Source organism: Prionailurus viverrinus, chromosome E1 (assembly GCF_022837055.1).
Source record: "Prionailurus viverrinus isolate Anna chromosome E1, UM_Priviv_1.0, whole genome shotgun sequence".
In the NCBI taxonomy this organism is placed as follows: Eukaryota; Metazoa; Chordata; class Mammalia; order Carnivora; family Felidae; genus Prionailurus; species Prionailurus viverrinus.
The window spans coordinates 10,491,511-10,511,764 of record NC_062574.1 but is presented as its reverse complement, the minus strand read 5'-3'; the positions used below and the strand labels follow the sequence as shown (position 1 = coordinate 10,511,764).

The 20,254-nt window shown below is 45.5% G+C and overlaps 1 protein-coding gene across 6 annotated transcripts in view; it reads left to right on the top strand.

Annotated features, from left to right (window-relative positions):
• LOC125152096 (multidrug and toxin extrusion protein 2-like) overlaps nucleotides 1-20,254 on the top strand; it is a 59,683-nt gene that overhangs the window by 26,560 nt on the left and 12,869 nt on the right. For all 6 annotated transcript variants that reach the window (XM_047833833.1, XM_047833829.1, XM_047833831.1 and 3 more), the window contains exons 9-12: nucleotides 7,115-7,228; nucleotides 8,132-8,199; nucleotides 17,367-17,475; nucleotides 18,037-18,112. In XM_047833833.1, the coding sequence (XP_047689789.1) occupies nucleotides 7,115-7,228; nucleotides 8,132-8,199; nucleotides 17,367-17,475; nucleotides 18,037-18,112 (367 nt within the window). The remainder of the gene's footprint in view (nucleotides 1-7,114; nucleotides 7,229-8,131; nucleotides 8,200-17,366; nucleotides 17,476-18,036; nucleotides 18,113-20,254) is intronic.

The following is a 20,254-nucleotide window of genomic DNA, read 5'->3' as shown; positions in this document are numbered from 1 at the left end:
ACCCAGGCACCTCTCCAAACCTGTTTCTATAATCCAGGGTCCACTCAGAGTCCATGCATCACCTTTGGTGGTTGTTGCTTTAGCCCCTTTTTATCTAAAACAATCTTCCCAGAGCGCCTGGGGGCTCAGTCCATTAAGCATCCAACTTTGGCTAAGGTCATGATCTCGCAGTTCATGAGTTCAAGCCCCGTGTTGGGCTCTGTGCGGACAGCTCAGAGCCTGGAGCCTGCTTCGGAGTCTGTGTCTCCCTCTCTCTCTGCCCCTCATCTGCTCACACTCTGTCTCTCAAAAAATAAGTAAACATTAAAAAAAAAAAAATAGAACAATCTCCCCATCTTTTTTTGTTTTCCTGGCGCTGATTTTTCAAAGAGCCTATGCCATTTTTTTCAGTGAATGTCTTAGACTCTGGATTTCTCCCCTCATGTTAGTTTCCTCATGAGCAGATTCCGATTAAAGCGTTTAGGCAGGAATACTATGAAGAGGGTGGTGTGTACTTAATCCGAGACCTATAATCGCAGGTGGCACTGGCTTTGATCGTTTGGCTTGAGGTAGTGAATGCCAGATTCCTTCGTGGGAAATATACATTTTCTCCTTTGTAATTAGAGAGTAATCTGTAACACGACAGAGAGGATTTGACTGTCTGGGACTCCAGTAAATTTTCATCCGGTGGTTTAGCATCCGCTGCTGATTCGCACTTGAATAATGACTACAGTGGTGGTTTCAAATATTCTTACGTTTTCAGTATGCGTACTTGCCTCCGTTAGGATACATTCAGCTGTAAATTACAAAAACCAAACAACTCGTTCAATCAGCTTAACCGTTAAAAGTTCAAGTAACTGACTCCTGTAACTGGAGGTCCCAGGGTAGGTGTTTCGGAATTTGAATGCAAAGGAGCCGTGGATGCCTGAATGAAAATTAAGAGTTTCCAAGAGAAGTCAGGATGCTGGTTGTACAGGCAACTTTTAAGGCTCATTTGTGATATTTTAAGATACGTGCTTTTTTCTGATCTCTGTTCTGTTCCCAGATAACGCACCTTGTCTTTTGTATCATCATTAATCATAAATTTAGTTCTGGATTTTTAAAAATTCTTTTTTTTCCAGATTTTTAAGAATGCTAATAAAACACTATTTTGTCGTGTTTCAATTTATCAATGTTTTTAGACATTAATTTTTTTCACTGTTGCCTCTTGAATCTCATTCCTCCTTCCTGGATTATTTTTATTCTTGCTGACACGTGTCTTTCAGAAGTTCTTTCAGGAAGGGCCTGGAAAGAGTAGACCCTCAGTCTGTTGATGTCTTAAAAAATGCCTTTACAGGGGCCCCTGGGTGGCTCGGTCGGTTGAGCATCCAACTTCGGCTCAGGTCATGATCTCATGGGTTCATGGCTTTGAGCCCCGCGTTGGGCTCTGTGCTGACAGCTCAGACCCTGGAACCTGCTTCAGATTTTGTCTCCCTCTCTCACTGCCCCTCTGCCTCTTGCACTCTGTCTCTCTCAAAAATAAACATTAAAAAAACGCCTTTATCTTTTTCTCATTCTTGAATATTACTGGGTGTGAAAATCCAAGTTGGTAGCAACTCTGCCTACACGGCTGATGTTACACTCTTTCCTTCTTGTTCTTGGTGACGAGTCTGGCATCAACCTGTCTTGGCTTTGTAGACAAGTATTTTCTTTTGTAGTTTTTTTTAATATATATACATATAATTTTTTTTAATTTACATCCAAATTAGCATCTAGTGCAACAATGATTTCAGGAGTAGATTCCTTAGTGCCCCTTCCCCATTGAGCCCATGCCCTCTCCTGTAACCCTCAGTTTGTTCTCCATATTTAAGAGTCTCTTCTGTTTTGTCCCCTTCCCTCAGTTTATATTCGTTTTGTTTCCCTTCCCTTATGTTCATCTGTTTTGTCTCTTAAAGTCCTCATGGGTGAAGTCATATGCTTTTTGTCTTTCTCTAATTTCACTTGACATAATACCCTCCAGTTCCATCCACGTAGTAACAAATGGCAAGATTTCATTCTTTTTGATTGCCAAGTGATACTCCATTGTGTATATATACCACATCTTCTTTATCCACTCATCCATCGATGGACGTTTGGGCTCTTTCCATACTTTGCCTATTGTCGATAGTGCTGCTAGAAACATGGGGGTGCATGTGTCCCTTCGAAACAGCACACCTGTATCCCGTGGAGAAATGCCCAGAAGTGCAATTGCTGGGTCGTAGAGTAGTTCTATTTTTAGTTTTTTGAGGAACCTCCATACTGTCTTCCAGAGTGGCTGCACCAGCTTGCATTCCCATCTTTTGTAGTTTTAAAGATTTTCTTTTCCTTTTTTTACCATAACATGGCCGCACGAGGATTTAAAGAAAATTATCTTGGGGCGCCTGGGTGGCGCAGTCGGTTAAGCGTCCGACTTCAGCTTGGGTCACAATCTCGCGGTCCGGGAGTTCGAGCCCCGCGTCGGGCTCTGGGCTGATGGCTCAGAGCCTGGAGCCTGCTTCCGATTCTGTGTCTCCCTCTCTCTCTGCCCCTCCCCCGTTCATGCTGTGTCTCTCTCTGTTTCAAAAATAAATAAACGTTAAAAAAAAAAAAGAAAATTATCTTAGACATTCAGTAACCTTTCTTAATCTGAGGGCCTCAGTTAAACTCTGGACAAGTTTTAGCCTTTTCCTCTACTGTTTATTCTCCATTGCTGACTGTTCTGTCCTCTGCACTCAGACACCTTGCAGATGGCTTTATTTCTCTTCCGTATGTTCTCTCTCCACTTTGTCCTGCGCCTCGAGACATCTTCTCTTTCCTGTCTCTGTTTGCTAATCAACCTTTTAAGCTGTGACTTGTCTACTTTCTGATTCATTTTTTGTTTTCAATTTGCAACAGTTATGTCTTTTATTCCTAAGATGTTACTTGGTTCTTTTTCTGTCCATCCTTATTTCAAAACCTCCTGCCCTAAACATTTTAAGAAGGCTTACTTAAATTTTTTTTTTTTTTGGATGGTCCTATTATTTCTATTTTATCCGGTGTGAAATCTTTCATGTGTTGGTTTCGTGGAGTTTCTTTCCTGGCATTAGATTTCTTATCTGTTTATATCCTGGGTCATGGAACATACCTGTATCCATATTTTGTTAATTCTAAGACTCATATTTTTTTTTTTGCATATTAACGTCTCTATAATTGGAATTCCTCTTGCGGTTGATGTACTAAAATATAAAATACCATGTCATAATTTAATTGGCCGATTCTTTGTGGCACATAATGATACCTTAGACGCGTTGAAAGCCACACTTAATTTCACCAAGCTTCGTCTGACCGATGCCTGCTACCTCAGACTGTGGTTTTGATCGGTTTCTTTATGATTTTTGTCTGTGAGCTTATTTCCCAAGGGGGTTGTCTTCCTTGTGAGTCACATATTTGCCCTATTTTTTTTAAATGATATTTACTTATTTTGAGAGAGAGATGGAGAGTGAGTAGGAGAGGGGCAGAGAGAGAGGGAGAGAGAATCCCAAGCAGGCTTCGCACGGTCAGCACAGAGCCCGATGCAGGGCTTGAACTTACAAACTGTGAGATCATGACCTGAGTTGAAACTAAGAGTCAGATGCTTAACCGACTGAGCCACCTGGGCACCCCATGGCCTGTCCATTTTTTATAGGTTTTATGTCTGATCAGATCAAATGAAATCTACCCGTTCTAGTCCCAGGCTTTCCTTACCATGACTGCATCAGGTTCATACCCTCTCCGGTACACGGCAGCCCTTTCTGCTCCTGGCTCATTTGTACCCATGGGTCCAGGCTGGCAGGTAGATTTTCTGGTCTCCTGATGGGGGACAAAGTGGGGGACAGGCAGTGCTTTCCTAACTCCTAACACTTCCTGCCCAGTGGAGCTTGTGCCTTGACCTCTGACCCTTCTCACCAGCCATAGCCACCTCATAATTCATGTGGATCTTTTTCTATTGGTTCTTGATGTTGTTCTCCCCTCCAGCCTTCACCTCCAAATTTGGGGGTAGAGGGTGGGGTCCCAGCCCCTCTCTTCTCCTGCTGGGACCCAGGAAGGTGAATGGCAAGATGACTGTTGGGGCCTTTCTTTGTTCTTACGTTATAGAAATTCCAGTGTTGGAGCGCCTGGGTGGCTCAGTCAGTAAGCGTCCGACTTCAGCTCAGGTCATGATCTCACGGTCCGTGAGTTCGAGCCCCGCATCGGGCTCTGTGCTGACAGTTCAGAGCCTGGAGCCTGCTTCGCATTCTGTGTCTCCCTCTCTCTCTGCTCCTCCCCCACTCACACTCTGTCTCTCTCTCAAAAATAAATAAACATGAAAAAAAAAATTCCTCAGTGTTTTTCAGTGCCTTCTTCCCCTCCCCTTCTCTCCCTCTCTTGTCCTGGAATTTCTCATACTCAAATTCATGACACACTGATATCCTCATTTCTTACGGGGCCCCCCTCCCGTTTTGGAGTGTTTCTCCCTCCCATTTCACAGTTCCCATTGTCCTCCTTTGAGGCACCTTCTCTGTGTTTAATGTATGTCTTTTGATGTGTATCTTTGAAAACTGCAAAGTGGTTTTATTGTTTTTGGCTGTATATATGTTTATATTCACCTAAGAGCATAAGAGTTCAGATTTCCTTTTTTTTTTTTCATAATTTTTTTTTTTTTTTTTTCACTTCCCAGAGGTAGGCAAACAGCCCCACAAACTAAATCCAGCCACAGCTTGCTTTGGTAAATAAAGTTTCGAACACAGCCACACCTAATCGTCACACGTTGCCGGTGGCCATTCTTGTGCTGCTACAACAGACTCGAGTAGTGGCCTCAGGGACCATTTGGTCTGCAAAGTTGAAAATGCTTACTGTCTGGCCCTTTATGGAAAAAAAAGTTCATTGACCTCTCTGATTTATAGCGTAGACGGTGGTTTTGCTTTAAGTTGTAGTGAAATGTACATAACATGAAATTTACCACCGTAGCCATTTTTAGATGTGTATAGGTAAGTAGCATTAAACACACTCACGTTGCCGTGAAACCGTCTCCGTCATTCATCTCCAGAACTTTTCTTCATCCTGCAGAACTGGAACTCTGTCCTCGGTAAAGAGTAACAACTCCATTTCTCCCTTTTGTCCGTCTCCTGGCAACCACTGTTGCATCACTGGTTTTCTGTCTCTAAGTTCGGCTTCCCTAGATACCTCGTCTAGGTGGAATCATACAGTGTTGGTCTTTCTCGGTCTTCGCTTAGTGTCTTCGGGTTTGATTCACGTTGTAGCACGTGTCGGAATCTCCTTCCTTTTTGAGAGTGACGAATACTCCGTTGTGGGTGTGGACCACATACCGCTTATCCATTCGTCCCTTAATGAGCATGTGGACTCTCTTCCACCTCTTGGGTGTTGGGAATGATGATGCTCTGAACATGGGTGTGCAGGTAGCTCTTGGAGAACGTGCTTTCAGTTCTTTTTCTGTATGCTCAGCAGAGATATTGCTGGACCCTGTGATACTTCTTAATTTTTTGAGGAACCACCATACTTTATTTCCATAGCGGCTGTACCGTTTTACGTGCCCAGCAGCACGGCACGCGGGTTGCCGTCTATCCACATTCTCACCAGCATGTGTTATTTTCCTTTTCTTTTTTTTTTTTTTTTAATTTTTTTTAACGTTTATTTATTTTTGAGACAGAGAGAGACAGAGCATGAACAGGGGAGGGGCAGAGAGAGAGGGAGACACAGAATCTGAAACAGGCTCCAGGCTCTGAGCTGTCAGCACAGAGCCCGACGCGGGGCTCGAACTCACGGACCGTGAGATCATGACCTGAACCGAAGTCGGACGCTCAACCGACCAAGCCACCCAGGCGCCCCTTTCCTTTTCTTTTTTAAAGCAGCCATTCTAATGGGTGTGAGATACCATCTAACTGTGATTTTGATTTGCATTTCCTTATTGATTAAGTGAGGTTGAGCATTTTTTTTTCATGTGCTGGTGGCTGTTTGTAGATCTTTGGAGAAATGTCTATTCAAGGCCTTTGCTCATTTGTTTAAATCATTAAAAAATTTTAACGTTTACCCGTTTATCTTGAGAGAGAGTGCCTGCAGGCACATGTGTGCAAGTGGGGGAGGAGCAGAGGGAGAGAGGGAATCCTAAGCAGGCTCCGTACCGTCAGCACAGAGCCCACCGTGGGGCTGCGAGATCGTGACCCGAGCCGACATCAAGCGTCATCCAGATGTTCAACCGACAGAGCTGCTCAGACGTCCGGGTTGTTTTATTGTCATTCTTTAGATATTCTGGTTATGATATCCAGATATCCTTATCCGATACATGATTTGGAAATATTTTCTCCCATCCCGTGGGTTGCCAGACTCTGCTCTGTTGATGGTGTCCTTTGGTGCACAGAAGTTTTCAGTTTTGATGTAGCTGAAAAGATCTGTTTTTACATTAGTTACCTGTGAGCAGTATAATCTCAGATCTCGCCGTGTTGCTTTATATACACCTGGTGTTCTGCTTTTAACTGTAATACGCATCGATCATAATTTACTTCTCTAGTTTCCCAGCGACGATCTCCGTGACGCCCCCACCGTCCCACAACCACAGCCTGCCTCAGTGAATATCCTCCGTGTGTTCCTCTGGAGCTCTATGGGAGGGTCTCTGCCATTGGTACCCAGGAGTGAAATGTGCACGTGGCAGGGCATACACGTGCCTCAGTCTCACTTAACTGTTGCCAGCTCTGTCCCCACCATCTCAGACTCCGGTCTTGTTTGACATCTTTTTTTTTTTTTTTTTTTTTTTTAAATTTTTTTTTTCAACGTTTATTTATTTTTGGGACAGAGAGAGACAGAGCATGAACAGGGGAGGGGCAGAGAGAGAGGGAGACACAGAATCGGAAACAGGCTCCAGACTCTGAGCCATCAGCCCAGAGCCCGACGCGGGGCTCGAACTCACGGACCGCGAGTTCGTGACCTGGCTGAAGTCGGACGCTTAACCGACTGCGCCACCCAGGCGCCCCATTGTTTGACATCTTTAAAATACATTCTTTTTCTGGAGACCTCTGCTTCCTCCCAGTCTCTGGCCCTTTGCAGGAGGCAGCCACGGGAAGTAGAATTGTTGACGTCAGAGACTGTTGAAAAGTAAAAGCTGTTTTCTCTCTCCCCTGTTCTCTAGGGTGGACTTGGGACTGTTTCCAAGAATGGGGCTCCTACATCCAGCTGGCTGTCCCCAGTATGTTCATGGTGTGCATTGAGTGGTGGACCTTTGAGATCGGAACCTTCCTTGCAGGTTGGTCAGTGGTTCAGCGGAAATCTGAGAACAACCTGGTGGATCTTGTCTCCACAGCTCAAGAGACATAAGTCTTACTGCTCCTCCCTTTCCATTCCGCCGAGCTCTCGGGGGAGTTTTCAGCGTAGAATTAAATCCTTGCCCAACCGTAAGCATATTTGAGTTCAGTGGGCCTTCAGCTCTGCCTCACTGCCCTTCACTTTATAGATTCAGCGAGGGAGGTCATGGTTAAGAAGTGTGCCAAGGTCATGGAGAGGGACAACTGAAACCTGAATCTGGGTCTCGTGACTCTCTCAGACCTTCTGCTTCAGCTGACTTTTGCTGGGCAGCATGCAGATTTTTAATCCATTTACAGAGTGACTGATTTGGCTCTGTTTTAGACGTGATCTTTGTTTCTATCAGAGCTGTGATAATTTTGGTCCTGGGTGTTCACTGTAGCCATCTTACTGCCGGGAAAGTAATAGAGAACATAATAGAGACAGGATGACGCTGATTGGTGTTAAAGGCTCTGGAGACACTCGAATCCTCCAGCTCCCACCACATCAGAGTTCCTCTGTCTGCCTTCCCACCCCCCACATTGTGACCCCGCGTCTGCCCGAGGAATGACCTGCAACTCTAGGAGCCTCGTTTTCTACTTTAAACCTGATGTTTTGTTCCTTGGTGGATACAGACTTGTAGAGTGAACCTGTCCCATGTCGTAGCTGCCTTAGTTCTTGGAAGCTTCCTGGGAGTGGGCACCTGGGGTTCTCCTCCGCACAGATCATGAATTCTGCCATTGGCTTTTGCTCCAGGGGGCGATCCTGGCTTCTTTTAAGTTAAGACACGTTCTGTTTTCACAAGGAAAATGTTTGCTTTGATCCACTTTCTGAGATGTGTTTTGTGTGTGTCTGTCCAACATTTCAGGACTGATTAGCGTGACAGAGCTCGGGGCCCAGGCCATCATTTACGAACTGGCCTCTGTAGCCTACATGGTAAGAACCGTTGAGGTGAGACCCCACACCTTCTCTGCACAAATTCTGCTAGGCTGTTGGCATTGCGTTCACTCGACACCCCCCGCCCCCCCACAGGCCGTGCACTGGGGAGAGAGGAGAGCCAGACAGCAGGAGAGAGAGCACACGGGAGGGAGTGTGGATTTTGGAGCCAGACACTGGGTTTGAGTCTTGCCATGCTGCTCCCAGCTGTGCGACTGTGAGCTCATCGCTTAACCTTTCTGAGCTTCCGTTTTTCTCATGCACAAAATGGGGAAGAAATGCTTCCACCGAGTGAAGGTAGAATATGATAATGTGTTAAAGCACTTGGCGCAACGCCTGGCACGTTTACGCAACAAATACGGAATCGGTGGTGCTGGGATGTGATGGAGAGCGAGATGGGGATGTCCCCTGCCCTCTTGTGGCCTGTAGTCTGGTGGGGAGACAGAGACAAACAAGTAAACCGGTAAACGAGAGCATGACCGACATAGATGATGCGTACCATAGAAGCAGCAATAAAAGTCTGAGGTGCGTAAAACCAGAGCTGGGTGCTTTCAGGCGGGGTCGTCAGAAACAGTCCTCCTGAGTTGCTGGTTAAGCTGAGACTTGAAAGGGGAGAGGAGCCAGCCCAGGGAGCCCGAGCGTGAGAGCTGACTGCGGAGCCTGAGCAGAGGCTCCGGGATGGAAAAGAGCATGTGGCGTGTTCAGGAGCCCCAGATGGGAACCTGGCTGACGGGGTTGGTGAGGAAAGAAGGGTGACGTGTAGAAGCCGGCTTAGGGGAGGACAGGTGTCTGGGGGTCTGGAAGGAGGCTGTTCGAATCATCTGGGTGAGCACCTAGGAGCCTGCTGGTGGGCGAGGAGAAAAGTGGGTGAGTTAGTCGTGCGGGAGGGCAGAGGTGACGGGACCTGGCCGGGGTTTGGGTGCGGGACGCAAGGCAATGAATAGGGAGAATCACAAACGACCCCAGAGTCTCCAGCTTGAAGAACCGCTTGAAGAGGATGCCTCTACCTCTTGATACTTGAATATTCCAAACCCGTACAAATCATCCCTTTGTTTTGTTTCTTATTTTTTTTTATTATTTTTTATTTTGAAATGTTCATTTTGAGAGAGAAAGAGCATGAGCTGGGAGGGGCAAAAAGAGAGAGAGAGAGAGAGAGAGAGAGAGAGAGAGAGACACACTCCCAACCAAGCTCCGTGCTGTCAGCACAGAGCCCAACACGGGGCTCGACTCCACAAACCATGAGATCATGACTTGAGCCTAAATCAAGAGTCAGACGCTTAATCAACTGAGCCACCCAGGCGCCCCTGATTCTTATTTTTTTAGAGACCAAGGGAGGCTATCTGGGCAGTGGGATTGTGGGTTTTTTGTTTCCTTTTTTTTTTTTTTTTTAAATCTTAAAAATGAAAACAAAAAGGTTTTTAGTGGGGATCGATGAAGTCGTTTAGGAATAAAAAGCATGTCCAGGAGCAAACCCCAAGATGGACAAGTCAGGAGGAGGACAACTCAGCCAAGAGGGAGGACAAGGCAGTGTGGAATGAAGAAAATCAAGAGAACACGTTGTAGGGGAAACGAGCTATGAAGGGTTCACAGAAGGAATGACAGTTATATGGAGAGCCGCTAGGAGGTGGCGTAAGGCGAGGTTGGAAAGTGTCCCTTGGGTTTTGGGTCATTAGAGACCTTGGGTGGGGACCAAGAGCCGTATTCCAACACGTTGGCTTTCAAGGTTGGTGGAGGAGTAGAGGCTGCTGACGGAGACAGTTCCGTCTGGAGGTTTGGTAGTTGGTGGTGGGAAATAATACCACCAAGGGAGGGTTTGGGTTTAGCTTCTGTTTTGAAATGGGGGCACTAGAGTTTATTTATAGATACGTGGTCAACAGTACCTGTCTTCTAAATCTCTCGTCTTCCAAGTCTTCTCTATTTCTACCTGCTCTGTCACGGGCTTCCTCTTGTTTTTATTTTTAGTTGCGGTAAAAACCACAAAAAGTAAAATTTACCATCTTAACCAATTTTAACTGTGCAATTTAGTAGCGTTAACATTGTTGTGCGGGCGGCGCCCCGGGTGACTCTGTTGGTTAAGCGCCGACTTCAGCTCAGGTCGTGATGTCACGGTTCGTGAGTTTGAGCCCTGCATCGGGGTCTGTGCTGATGGTGCAGAGCCTGCGTGGGATCCGCATCCTCTCCTCTCTCTCTTTCTCTCTCTCTCTCTCTCTCTCTCTCTCTCTCTCTCTCTCTGCCCTTCCCCCACTCATGCTTTCTCCCTCAAAATAAATAAACTTAAAAAAACATTGTGCAGCTGATCTCCAGAAACTTTTCACCCTGTAAGATGGGAACGCTACCTATTAAACAGTTGCCTGTTTAATTGATTCACTCCTATAATTTAACACTCCTCCCTCAGCTGTTGGGAACCACTATTCCACTTTCTGTTTCTTGTCACAGGCATCCCTCTGTTAGAGACAGTAAGGCAATGATTCTTCATTATTCCTGTGGGAAAAACAAGTCCCCACAGGGGTGAGCTTACCGTAAAAATTATAAAATACAAAGAAATAATCTAGCATGGGCAAGAGCTTGAACAGATACAACAGACAGGAAAGTTAGAGTTCAGAACTTGAGATGATGGTGTAATAATGGAGGAGTAGAAAAGTGTCATGGTTAAAGTCATGAAACCTAAAAGAAGGAGCTAAAACCAAAAGAATATTATTTGGAGAAGAACCGAGTAAGATTTTTTAATTGACAAATTATAGCCATTCAAATGTAGTACTTGATAGGATCAGCAGATTAGTTAAAGCTGGAAAATAATGAACTTGAAGACGTATCTGGAAATTCCCAGAATAAAACAAAGACATGTAAATAGATGGAATTAGATACATAGACCAATCTGTGCATATATGATCAAATGATTTTTAAGAAAGAGACCATTCAGCGGGGACAGGACAGTTTGTTCAGGAACAGATGCTGGGGAAACTGGATACCCACATGCAGGTATATGGTGTATACCTCACACCATATACAAAAATTAACTCAAAGTGGATCAAAGACCTAAATGTAAGCCCTAAGCAATAAAACTTCTGGAAAAAGACAGAAGGCCAAAGCTTCACGACATTGGATTTGGCAATGATTTCTTGCATGTGACACCAAAGGCATGGGCAATGAAAGAAAAAATAGACAAGCCGGACTCGATGAATGAAAAATTCTGTGCATCCAAAGGCCATATTCACCGAATAAAAAGGCACCCCACAATGGGAGAAAATATTTGCGAATACTGTGGGATAAGGGATTAATATCCAAAATCTAGAGAGAACTAAAACTCAGTAGCAAAAAACCAAACTGGATTAAAAAATGGGCAGAGGACTTGAATAGATTTTTTTCCCAAGGAAGATCTACAGATGGACAATAAGCACGTGAAAAGATACTCAGCATCACTAATCATTAGGAAATAATTGACAAAACAACTACATTGAGATACCACCTTATACACGTTAGAATGGCTACTATTCCAAAAACCCAAACACAGAAGATAACAAGTGTCCGTGGGAATGTAAAATGGTACAGCTACTATGGAAAGAAATGCAGTGGTCCTTCAAAAAATTAAAAATAACGGTGTCATGTGCTGAGGCAGTGACCCTTTGGGGTAGACCTAAAAAGAACCGAAAACAAGATCTCCAAGATACCTGCACACCTGTGTTCGCGACAGCGTTACGCACAATGGCTAAAAGGTGGAAGCTGCCCACGTGCCCATCGACGAATGAATGAATAAGCAGAACGTGATACACACATTCAGTGGAATATTACTCAGCCTTAAAAAGGAAGGAGATTCTGATATAGGCTACCAAATGGATGAGCCTTGGGACAATATGCTAAGTGAAATAAGCCAGTCCCCAAAAGACGTACAGGCATATACCTCAGACGCATTGCAGGTTTGGTTCCAGACCACAACCACGAAGTGAATATTGCAATAAAGTCAACAAGATAAAGTTTTTTGGTTCCACGGTGCATATAAGAGTTCTGTTTACGTTACACTATAGTCTACTAAGCGTGCAATAGCATCTGTCTAAAAGATGTCCATGTCCTAGTTAAAAATACTTCATTACTCAAGAAAACTAACCATCCTCTGAGCTTTCAGCCAGTGGCAATCTTGGGACAAGGGTCTTGCCTCAGCGTTGACGGCTGCTGACCAGGGTGGTGGTTGCTGAAGGTTGGGGTGGCTCTGGCAATTATTAAAAATAAGACAACCATGAAGTATGCTGCGTTGACCGGCTCTTCCTTTCGTGAACGGTTTCTCTGTAGCCTGTGATGCTGATTGATAGCATTTGACCCACAGCAGAACTTCTTGTAAAATTGGGAGTCAGTCCTCTCAAACCCTGCTGCTGCTTTTGTCAACTGCGTTCATGTAATATTCTAAATGCTTTGTTGTCATTTCGACAATCTTCATGACATCTTCACCAGGAGTAGATTTCCATCACAAGAAACCACCTCCTTGGGGCGCCTGGGTGGCTCAGTCAGTTAAGCGTCTGACTTCGGCTCAGGTCATGATCTCACTGCTCACGGGTTCAAGCCCCGCGTCGGGCTCTGTGCTGATAGCTCAGAGCCTGGAGCCTGCTTCGGATTCCGTGTCTCCCTGTCTCTCTTTGCCCCTCCCCTGCTCATGCTCTGTCTCTCTTCTTTCTCTCTCTCAAATATAAAATAAAACATAAAAAAAACTAAAAAAAAAAAAAAAGAAACCACTTCCTTTGTTCATTCATAAGAAAACTCTTATCCATTCAAGGTTTGTCATGAGGTTGCAACCATTTAGTCACGTGTTCAGGCTCCACCTCTAATTCCAGTTCTCTCGCTGTTTCCACCACATCTGTGGTTACTTCCTTCACTGAGGTCTTGAACCCCTCAAAGTCATCCATGAAGGTTGGAATCAACTTCTTCCAGACTCCTGCCCGTGTTGATATTTTGATCTCTTCTCCTGAATGATGGATGTTCTCAATAGCATCTAGAATGTTGAATCCTTTCCAGGTTTTCAGTTCACTTTACCCACATCACTGTCTCTGGCAAGTATAGTCTTAACGACACGTAGCTCTTAAATAGTTAAGACTTGAAAGTTAAAGTTTGGTCCACGGACTGCAAAATGGATGTTGTGTTGGCAGGCCCGAAAACAGCATTTATCTCATTGTACATCTCCGTAAGAGCTCTTGGGTGACCAGGTGCATTGTCAATGAGCACTGGTGTTTTGGAAAAGAATCTTTTTCTGAGCAGCAGGTCTCAACAGTGGGGTTTAAATATTCAGTAAACCGTGTTAACAATAATTGCGCTGTCATCTAGGCTTTCTTGTTCCATTGATAGGTAAAGCACAGGCCGAGTAGATTTAGCACAATTCTTCAGGGTCCCAGGATTTTCAGAATGCTAAGTGAGCATTGGCTTTGACTTAAAGCCACCAGCTTCATTAGCCCCTAACGAGAGTCAGCCAGTCCTTTGAAGCTCTGAAGGCAGACATTGATTTATCTCCAGCTATGAAAGTCCTAGGTGGCATCTTCCAACATAAGGCTGTTTTGTGTGCGTTGAAAAGCTGCTGTTGAGTGCGGCCACCTTCATGAGTTATCTTAGCTCGATCTTCTGCATCAACACTTGACATTTCACCTCTCACATTTACGTTACGGCGATGATTTCTTTCCTTAAACCTCCCAAACCAACCCCTGCTAGCTTCAGACTTTCCTTCCGCACTTCCTCACCTCTCTCAACCTTTACAGAATTGAAAAGAATCAGCCTTGCTCTGGATTAGGCTTTGACTTCAGGGAACGTTGGGGCCGGTTTGACCTTCTGTCCAGACCACTGATCCTTTCTCCACATCAGCAATAAGGCTTCACTGGACTAGCACTTTTCCTTTCCTTCGAGAACTTTCCCTTTGCCTTCACAACTTGGCCAACTGGTGCAAGAGGCCGAGCTTTCAGCCTGTCTTCGTTTCTGAGATGCCTTCCTCGCTAAGCTCAGTCGTTTCTAGCTTTCGGTGTCAAGTGAGAGACGTAAGACGTCCTTTCCCTTGAACACGTAGAGGCCATCGTAGGGTTATTTCTTGGCCTAATTTTAATATTGTGTCTCAGGGAAGGGGGAGGCCTGAGGAGAGGGAGAAAGGTGGGGGAACAGCTGGTTGGTGGAACAGTCAGAACACGCATAGCATTTATCAGTTAAGTTTGCTGTCTTAAACGGGCTTCGTGAACGAAGTCTACAGTTCGTTTGATCTCATTTTTTTTTCCACTTTATTACATTTCCTTTTTTTTTTTCAATTTTTTTTTTTCAACGTTTATTTATTTTGGGGACAGAGAGAGACAGAGCATGAACGGGGGAGGGGCAGAGAGAGAGGGAGACACAGAATCGGAAACAGGCTCCAGGCTCCGAGCCATCAGCCCAGAGCCCGACGCGGGGCTCGAACTCCCGGACCGCGAGATCGTGACCCGGCTGAAGTCGGACGCTCAACCGACTGCGCCACCCAGGCGCCCCTATTACATTTCCTTTAAAAACTATTTGGGTTAAATAGTCGAAGAACTTTCTCCTAAGACTATATGGAAGGTAAGCTGTGAGCCATGCACATACGAAAGAGCCTTTATTTTTCCCGTACACCTGTTCAGTAATTTGAGTATAGAATTCTAGCTTCAAAACCATCTTTCCTCAGAATTTTTAAAGCCTTACTCTATGTTCATCTGGCATTGAGTTACTAATGTGAAATTTGATCTTAATCTGGTTCTTGTTCCTTTGTGACAACGTGGGTTTTGTCTTCGAAAGTTTCAGCATTTATTTCTTTGTCCATGTAGTGGTGAAATTTTTCAAGTGTGGATTGCTCTGAAGGTACTTCTTTGCTTACCCTGCTCATTAGCACTTGGTTATACCCTCTCAGAACAAAGGCTTTTGCTTTCCTCAACTCTGAGAAGTTTTAAAACCGTTACTCTTTCTCCCTTTCTGTACCTTTTTTCTGTTCTCTCTTTTTAATTGCCTATTGGGTGGAGGTTGATCTCCAGTATTGAACTTGGTTTTTCTTCATCCACTAAGAAACGTGGCGCCAGAGGGGCTCAGACGGTTGAGCATCCAACCCTTGATTTCGGCTCAGGTCATATCCCAGGGTTGTGGGATTGAGCCCCCCCACCCCCACCCCCGTCTTGGGCTCCATGCTGAGCATGGAATCTGCTTAAGATTCTCTCTCTGCCCCTCTCCCCTGCTTGCACGCTCTCCAAAATAAAAAGAAAATCTCTTTGTCTTTTTGGAATTAAATTTTTTTGTTTGGTTTTTAGTTTCCAAGAACCCCTTCTTTTTCTCTTACAGTCCCTTCTTCATGGAAACCTGTTCTTTTTTTTTTTTTTTTTCTTTTCTGCTGTGCTATCTTTTAAATATCTTTGGATACGAAGTGGAACCTTCAAACATTCTCTTCTGTTCTCTGAGTCACCTCATTTGTTTCCTCTGAAGTCATTTGGTCTTTTATTTATCTTGGTCTCTTTTGCAGATATGTTCTTTGGTTTTCCTCAAAGATCTGGTGATGTTTATTAGTCCCTTTGTACTTACGAAAGAGTGACTACATTTAAGAAAGAGCGAATACGTTGATTGGTAAAATAAATGACTGGCGTGGCTTTTCTGATCTTGTTATTTGGGGATGTTTCTCTAACAGACCTCTCCCCTGAATGGGAAGGACCAGTAGGGAGCCGAGTCCAAAGGTATCTCTGTCATGTGGCATCTTCATTTTAGGGTTTGTGGGCAAGGAGCAGGGAGCAGGCAGTCTGACCTCCCCTCCCATGTCCCACCTGTCCCCAGGACACTACAAGAAGGGCTTGGTTCTGAGGTGCTCACACCATGCAGGGAGCTCTCCCACTTTGCTTTTCTACCTTTAGCCTAGTCTTTCTGTGTGCGGTGGGGCTGAGAGGGAGGACCAGGTAGGCGATGGGGTCTGGCTGTGCTGTTCGTAGTGGATCTGATCTCCCCGAGTACCGCTCACCACCGCCTCGCTGATGGACCTGAAGCCCCCAGCCTCCTGACGCTGCACTGAGAACAGCTAGCAGGATGTGGCCTCCGCCTGTCTATATTCTGGACTGTGGTTTCCTGTGGTTCTTCCCCGGGGTGATGACGTCACTTCCCCTCTTCCAGAAGCCAGTCTGCTCTCGTCTTCTCAGTGATGTGTGAATGAACTTCTTTTCTGTGCAGCATCTTGACTGATATTTTAATGGTGTTTGGGAGGGAAGAGAGTTAAGCCTGTGAGCTAGTTGTCCATCTTGAACCAGAAGACAATTAGGTATATACTCTGGGCATGCAAGTCTTATAACGTTTTACAGAGTCAGTCCGTGGTTTCTCAAGTTCTTAACCAAATATGTATTTTTACCAACTCAGGCTAGTTCTCAAAACAGTAATAAGTTAGAGGTGGTCGGGAGGATGCTGTTTCTGGTAGGAATGAGAAGTTAAAGCTGGTGTGTAAATTGTCGGCAGACAGGACAGCGAAAACCAGAGTTTTCTATACAACCCATGTTATCCGAACAGCTCCTGAGAGCAGGACTGTATTTATTACAGGATAATGACAGGAGGTCGAGAGCACGGCTTCAGAGATTGACTAATGGTCTGTGTAAGAGCAAGGAAGCTTATAGCTTCGGATTTCCATAACGAATGATGAAAAATGAGATTTTGGAGACACATTTCAGTGTCCTGGATAATTAGAAGTATGGACTGTTGGACACAGTGGAGTTAATGGAGTCAGATTTCCTCAGCGTTCATCAGGTTCTTACACTCTGCCAGGCTTTGAGCTAAGTGCTTTTCCGTGTGGTTCATTTAACTTACAAATTATCTCTGTATTTATAATGCATTAAATCTTACCTCGTGGAATGCAGCTAGATTGAATTAAGTCTCGATGGTACGTGTCTGGCCAGTGAAGGAGGTGCTTTGCCCTGAAATCCCACTGCATTACGAGGTTCTGCCCTGATGGATGGGATACAGGTAGCAGTCAGGGCAGCCACTATCCTTGTTTAGGAACGAAGAGGTTGGGTGTGAGCTGGACTGAGCGATTGGATCGTGGTCACACAGCTCAGCTGTAATAGAACCAGTTCGAGAACACGGATGATTGTCTCTGTGTAGGGTTCTCACGTGGTTGGACCCTAGGGCACTAGCATTCTTGCAGGCCCTCTGACTTCTTACGATCTGTGATTGTTGGTTCTCAGGTGCCCCTTGGCTTTGGTGTGGCGGCCAGTGTCCGAGTGGGCAATGCTCTGGGGGCAGGGAATGCCGAGCAGGCTCGGGACTCCAGCATCACCGTTCTCCTGTGTGCGGGTGAGTTGAAGCAGGTCCGCTCTCTGGCGTCCATACCGGTTTTTGTCTGATAGGTTACGGTACACGTTTCGGAGTTTCTCTGGGGAATGGATTTATATATATGGCCTCCGCTAGAATATTCTTGAAGCCCTTTTCAGGTCACTCAGCAAAATGAAACTTCTCATGGTGATTTTCCGTTACCGGGTACCAATGAAATGGTACACTTGGTAAGACTGAAAAGTCTTCAGGTTGTTATCACACGCAGGCTTGTTTCCTGACCAAAGCCTGTGTGAGTGAGTCTCCATATCCCTGGACCACTGCCTCTTCGAGCAGTTTTAATGGTTCGGAATCCGAGCAGTTAGAGAAGATTCTGACTGTATAGACATCTCACCGAGCATCTTTTTCTATGAATGTGCCTTCGACAAAGGAGTCAGAATCAGGACTTCCTTGCTGGTTTCAAGAGACAGTAATAAACACTTGTAATTGGGACATTTCTGAAATCATTGACGCCAGTCTCTCCTGAGACTGGATTTATTACTTGGGAGAACTGTGACTTCCCGCTGCTGCTTCTGTATTTTCCAGGTGTCTGCGCTCTCGTAGTGGGCATTGTACTCTCAGCGATGAAGGATGTGATTGCCTATGTATTTACCAGTGACAAGTATGTACCCATCTTCTAGAAGGATGTTTTCCGTTTCATGCTTTCTTTTTTCACTGTACTTTTCTGGTTCTAAGAGGTGAGTATTTTGCTTCACGGGAAGTAGGGCAGCCAGCAATGAGAACCCCGGTACTACATTTGAATGAAATTGGACGAAGGAAGCCCATGGGCACTGTCCCCGTTCCTCCAGTACCCAATTCGCTCATTTATCGAACCCCGGTGGCATTTCTCTTGTGCTCAATGCTGGTTCTGCTCAGAAATACCTAGAAAAAGCACATGGCATGTCCTCGTCCCCAGAAAGGCACGTCCCAGTCCAGAGCACGCTGACAGCATGATGCCTGAATCAAAAGGGCAGAATTTATAGAAACCACTGACTCAGTCTTAGGTTGAATTTTATTGCATTTTCTGTAACTCTGTGTTTGCATAGTTATTTAGATACAATGAAGTGTCTTTTGAATAAACCAGATCCTTTTTATGAAAAGGTTTCAGTGATTTGCACTGTTTGCCTCAGATTACTTTCATAAAGAAACTCAGTTGAGGGGCACCTGGGTGGCTCAGTCGGTTGAGCGTCCGACTCTTGATTTCAGCTCAGGTCACGATCTCACGGTTCAGGAGCTGGAGCCCCTTGTCGGGCTCTGTGCTGACAGCTCAGAGCCTGGAGCCTGCTTCCGATTCTGTGTCTCCCTCCCTCTCTCTCTGCCCCTCCCCGACTTGCGCTCTCTCTCTCTCTCTCTCTTTCTCTCTCTCTCAAAAATAAACATTAAGAAAATTTTTTTAAGTAGCTGATTTAAGGATTTTTCTTGCTCCAAAGTCTGGGCACCCTCAGAGATTAGTCTTATTAATTGCTTTGCTCCCTCCGTACAGGTGCCATACATTCTTGTTTCTTTACATGACTCATATTTTTGGTTGAAAACTGGACATTTTTTACATCATAATGTGGCAATTCTGGAAATCAGAACCGCCCCCACCCCCCAGGGTTTTTTGTTGCCGCTTGCTGGCTTAGTGGCTTTTACGAACTGATTTGGTGAAGTCTGTATTTTTTGTCCGGTGTGGCCACGAAAGTCTCTGTTGCATTAGCTTGGTGATCGGCTAATTGCTGGACCAAATTTCCTTAGCTACATGCATCCCACTTACCTCCCGCTCTGCGGAGGGGCTCTCTGTGCGTATATCAGGGCAGCCTTCAGCACTCGGCCAGGCAGTTTACAGCTTGGCCTTCGCCCTCATTTCCTGCCTGTGCGGAGCCTCAAGTTCAGCCAGAGGTGAGAGCTTAGGCCCCGTCCGGTCTTTCTTGAGCACATACCCAGTCATGTGCCTGCGTGTGGCCTTTTAGATTCCCAGGGACGTGTCAGAGCTTTGAAGCCCCTACGGATGTCTCATTGCCCAGCCTTTCCTGCCGAGCTTGTCGGTTAGTCTTGTTTGTGCCAACTCTTATCCAGTGCTTCAGGCAGAAGCACCTAAAACATTTGCCTGCAGACATCTCTCAGAGACCAGCTGGAGCACTGGCCGGGTTTGAGTCCGGAGAAATAAAGACAGCGTTTCAAGGGGAGTCTTTTGAGGAACAACCTGACAGGTGGTCTCTGTGCAAAAGAATGGCTATTCCTTGGGAATGAAGCTTTGAAAAGTTTCCGCTCCTTCTTCCTCCTCCAGTCCTGGAAATAGGGACCGTTCCTTATCAAGGTTACCGCAGAGCTGGGAGCCGGGGATGGTACTCAGGTCAGTGGCAACACCACAGACGTCGCTGTTATTACCAAGACTCGGCAGCTTCTCTTGAGGAAGCACTCCCCAGGTCACCGCAAGCCGTCGGTTAATGTCTAGAAATCCGTTGGGGCGCCTGGGTGGCTCAGTCGGTTGCGCATCCGACTTCAGCTCAGGTCACGATCTCGCGGTCCGTGAGTTCACGATCTCGCGAGATCTCGAGTGATCTCGCGTGAGTTCGAGCCCCCCGTCGGCTCTGGGCTGATGGCTCGGAGCCTGGAGCCTGCTTCCGATTCTGTGTCTCCCTCTCTCTCTCTCTGCCCCTCCCCCGTTCATGCTCTGTCTCTGTCTCAAAAATAAACGTTAAAAAAAAAAAAAAAAAAAAAAAAAGAAAGCCGAAAAAAATGGATTCTGACCGTATTTGCCGGTTTCTGGCAATTTTCTCTTTTT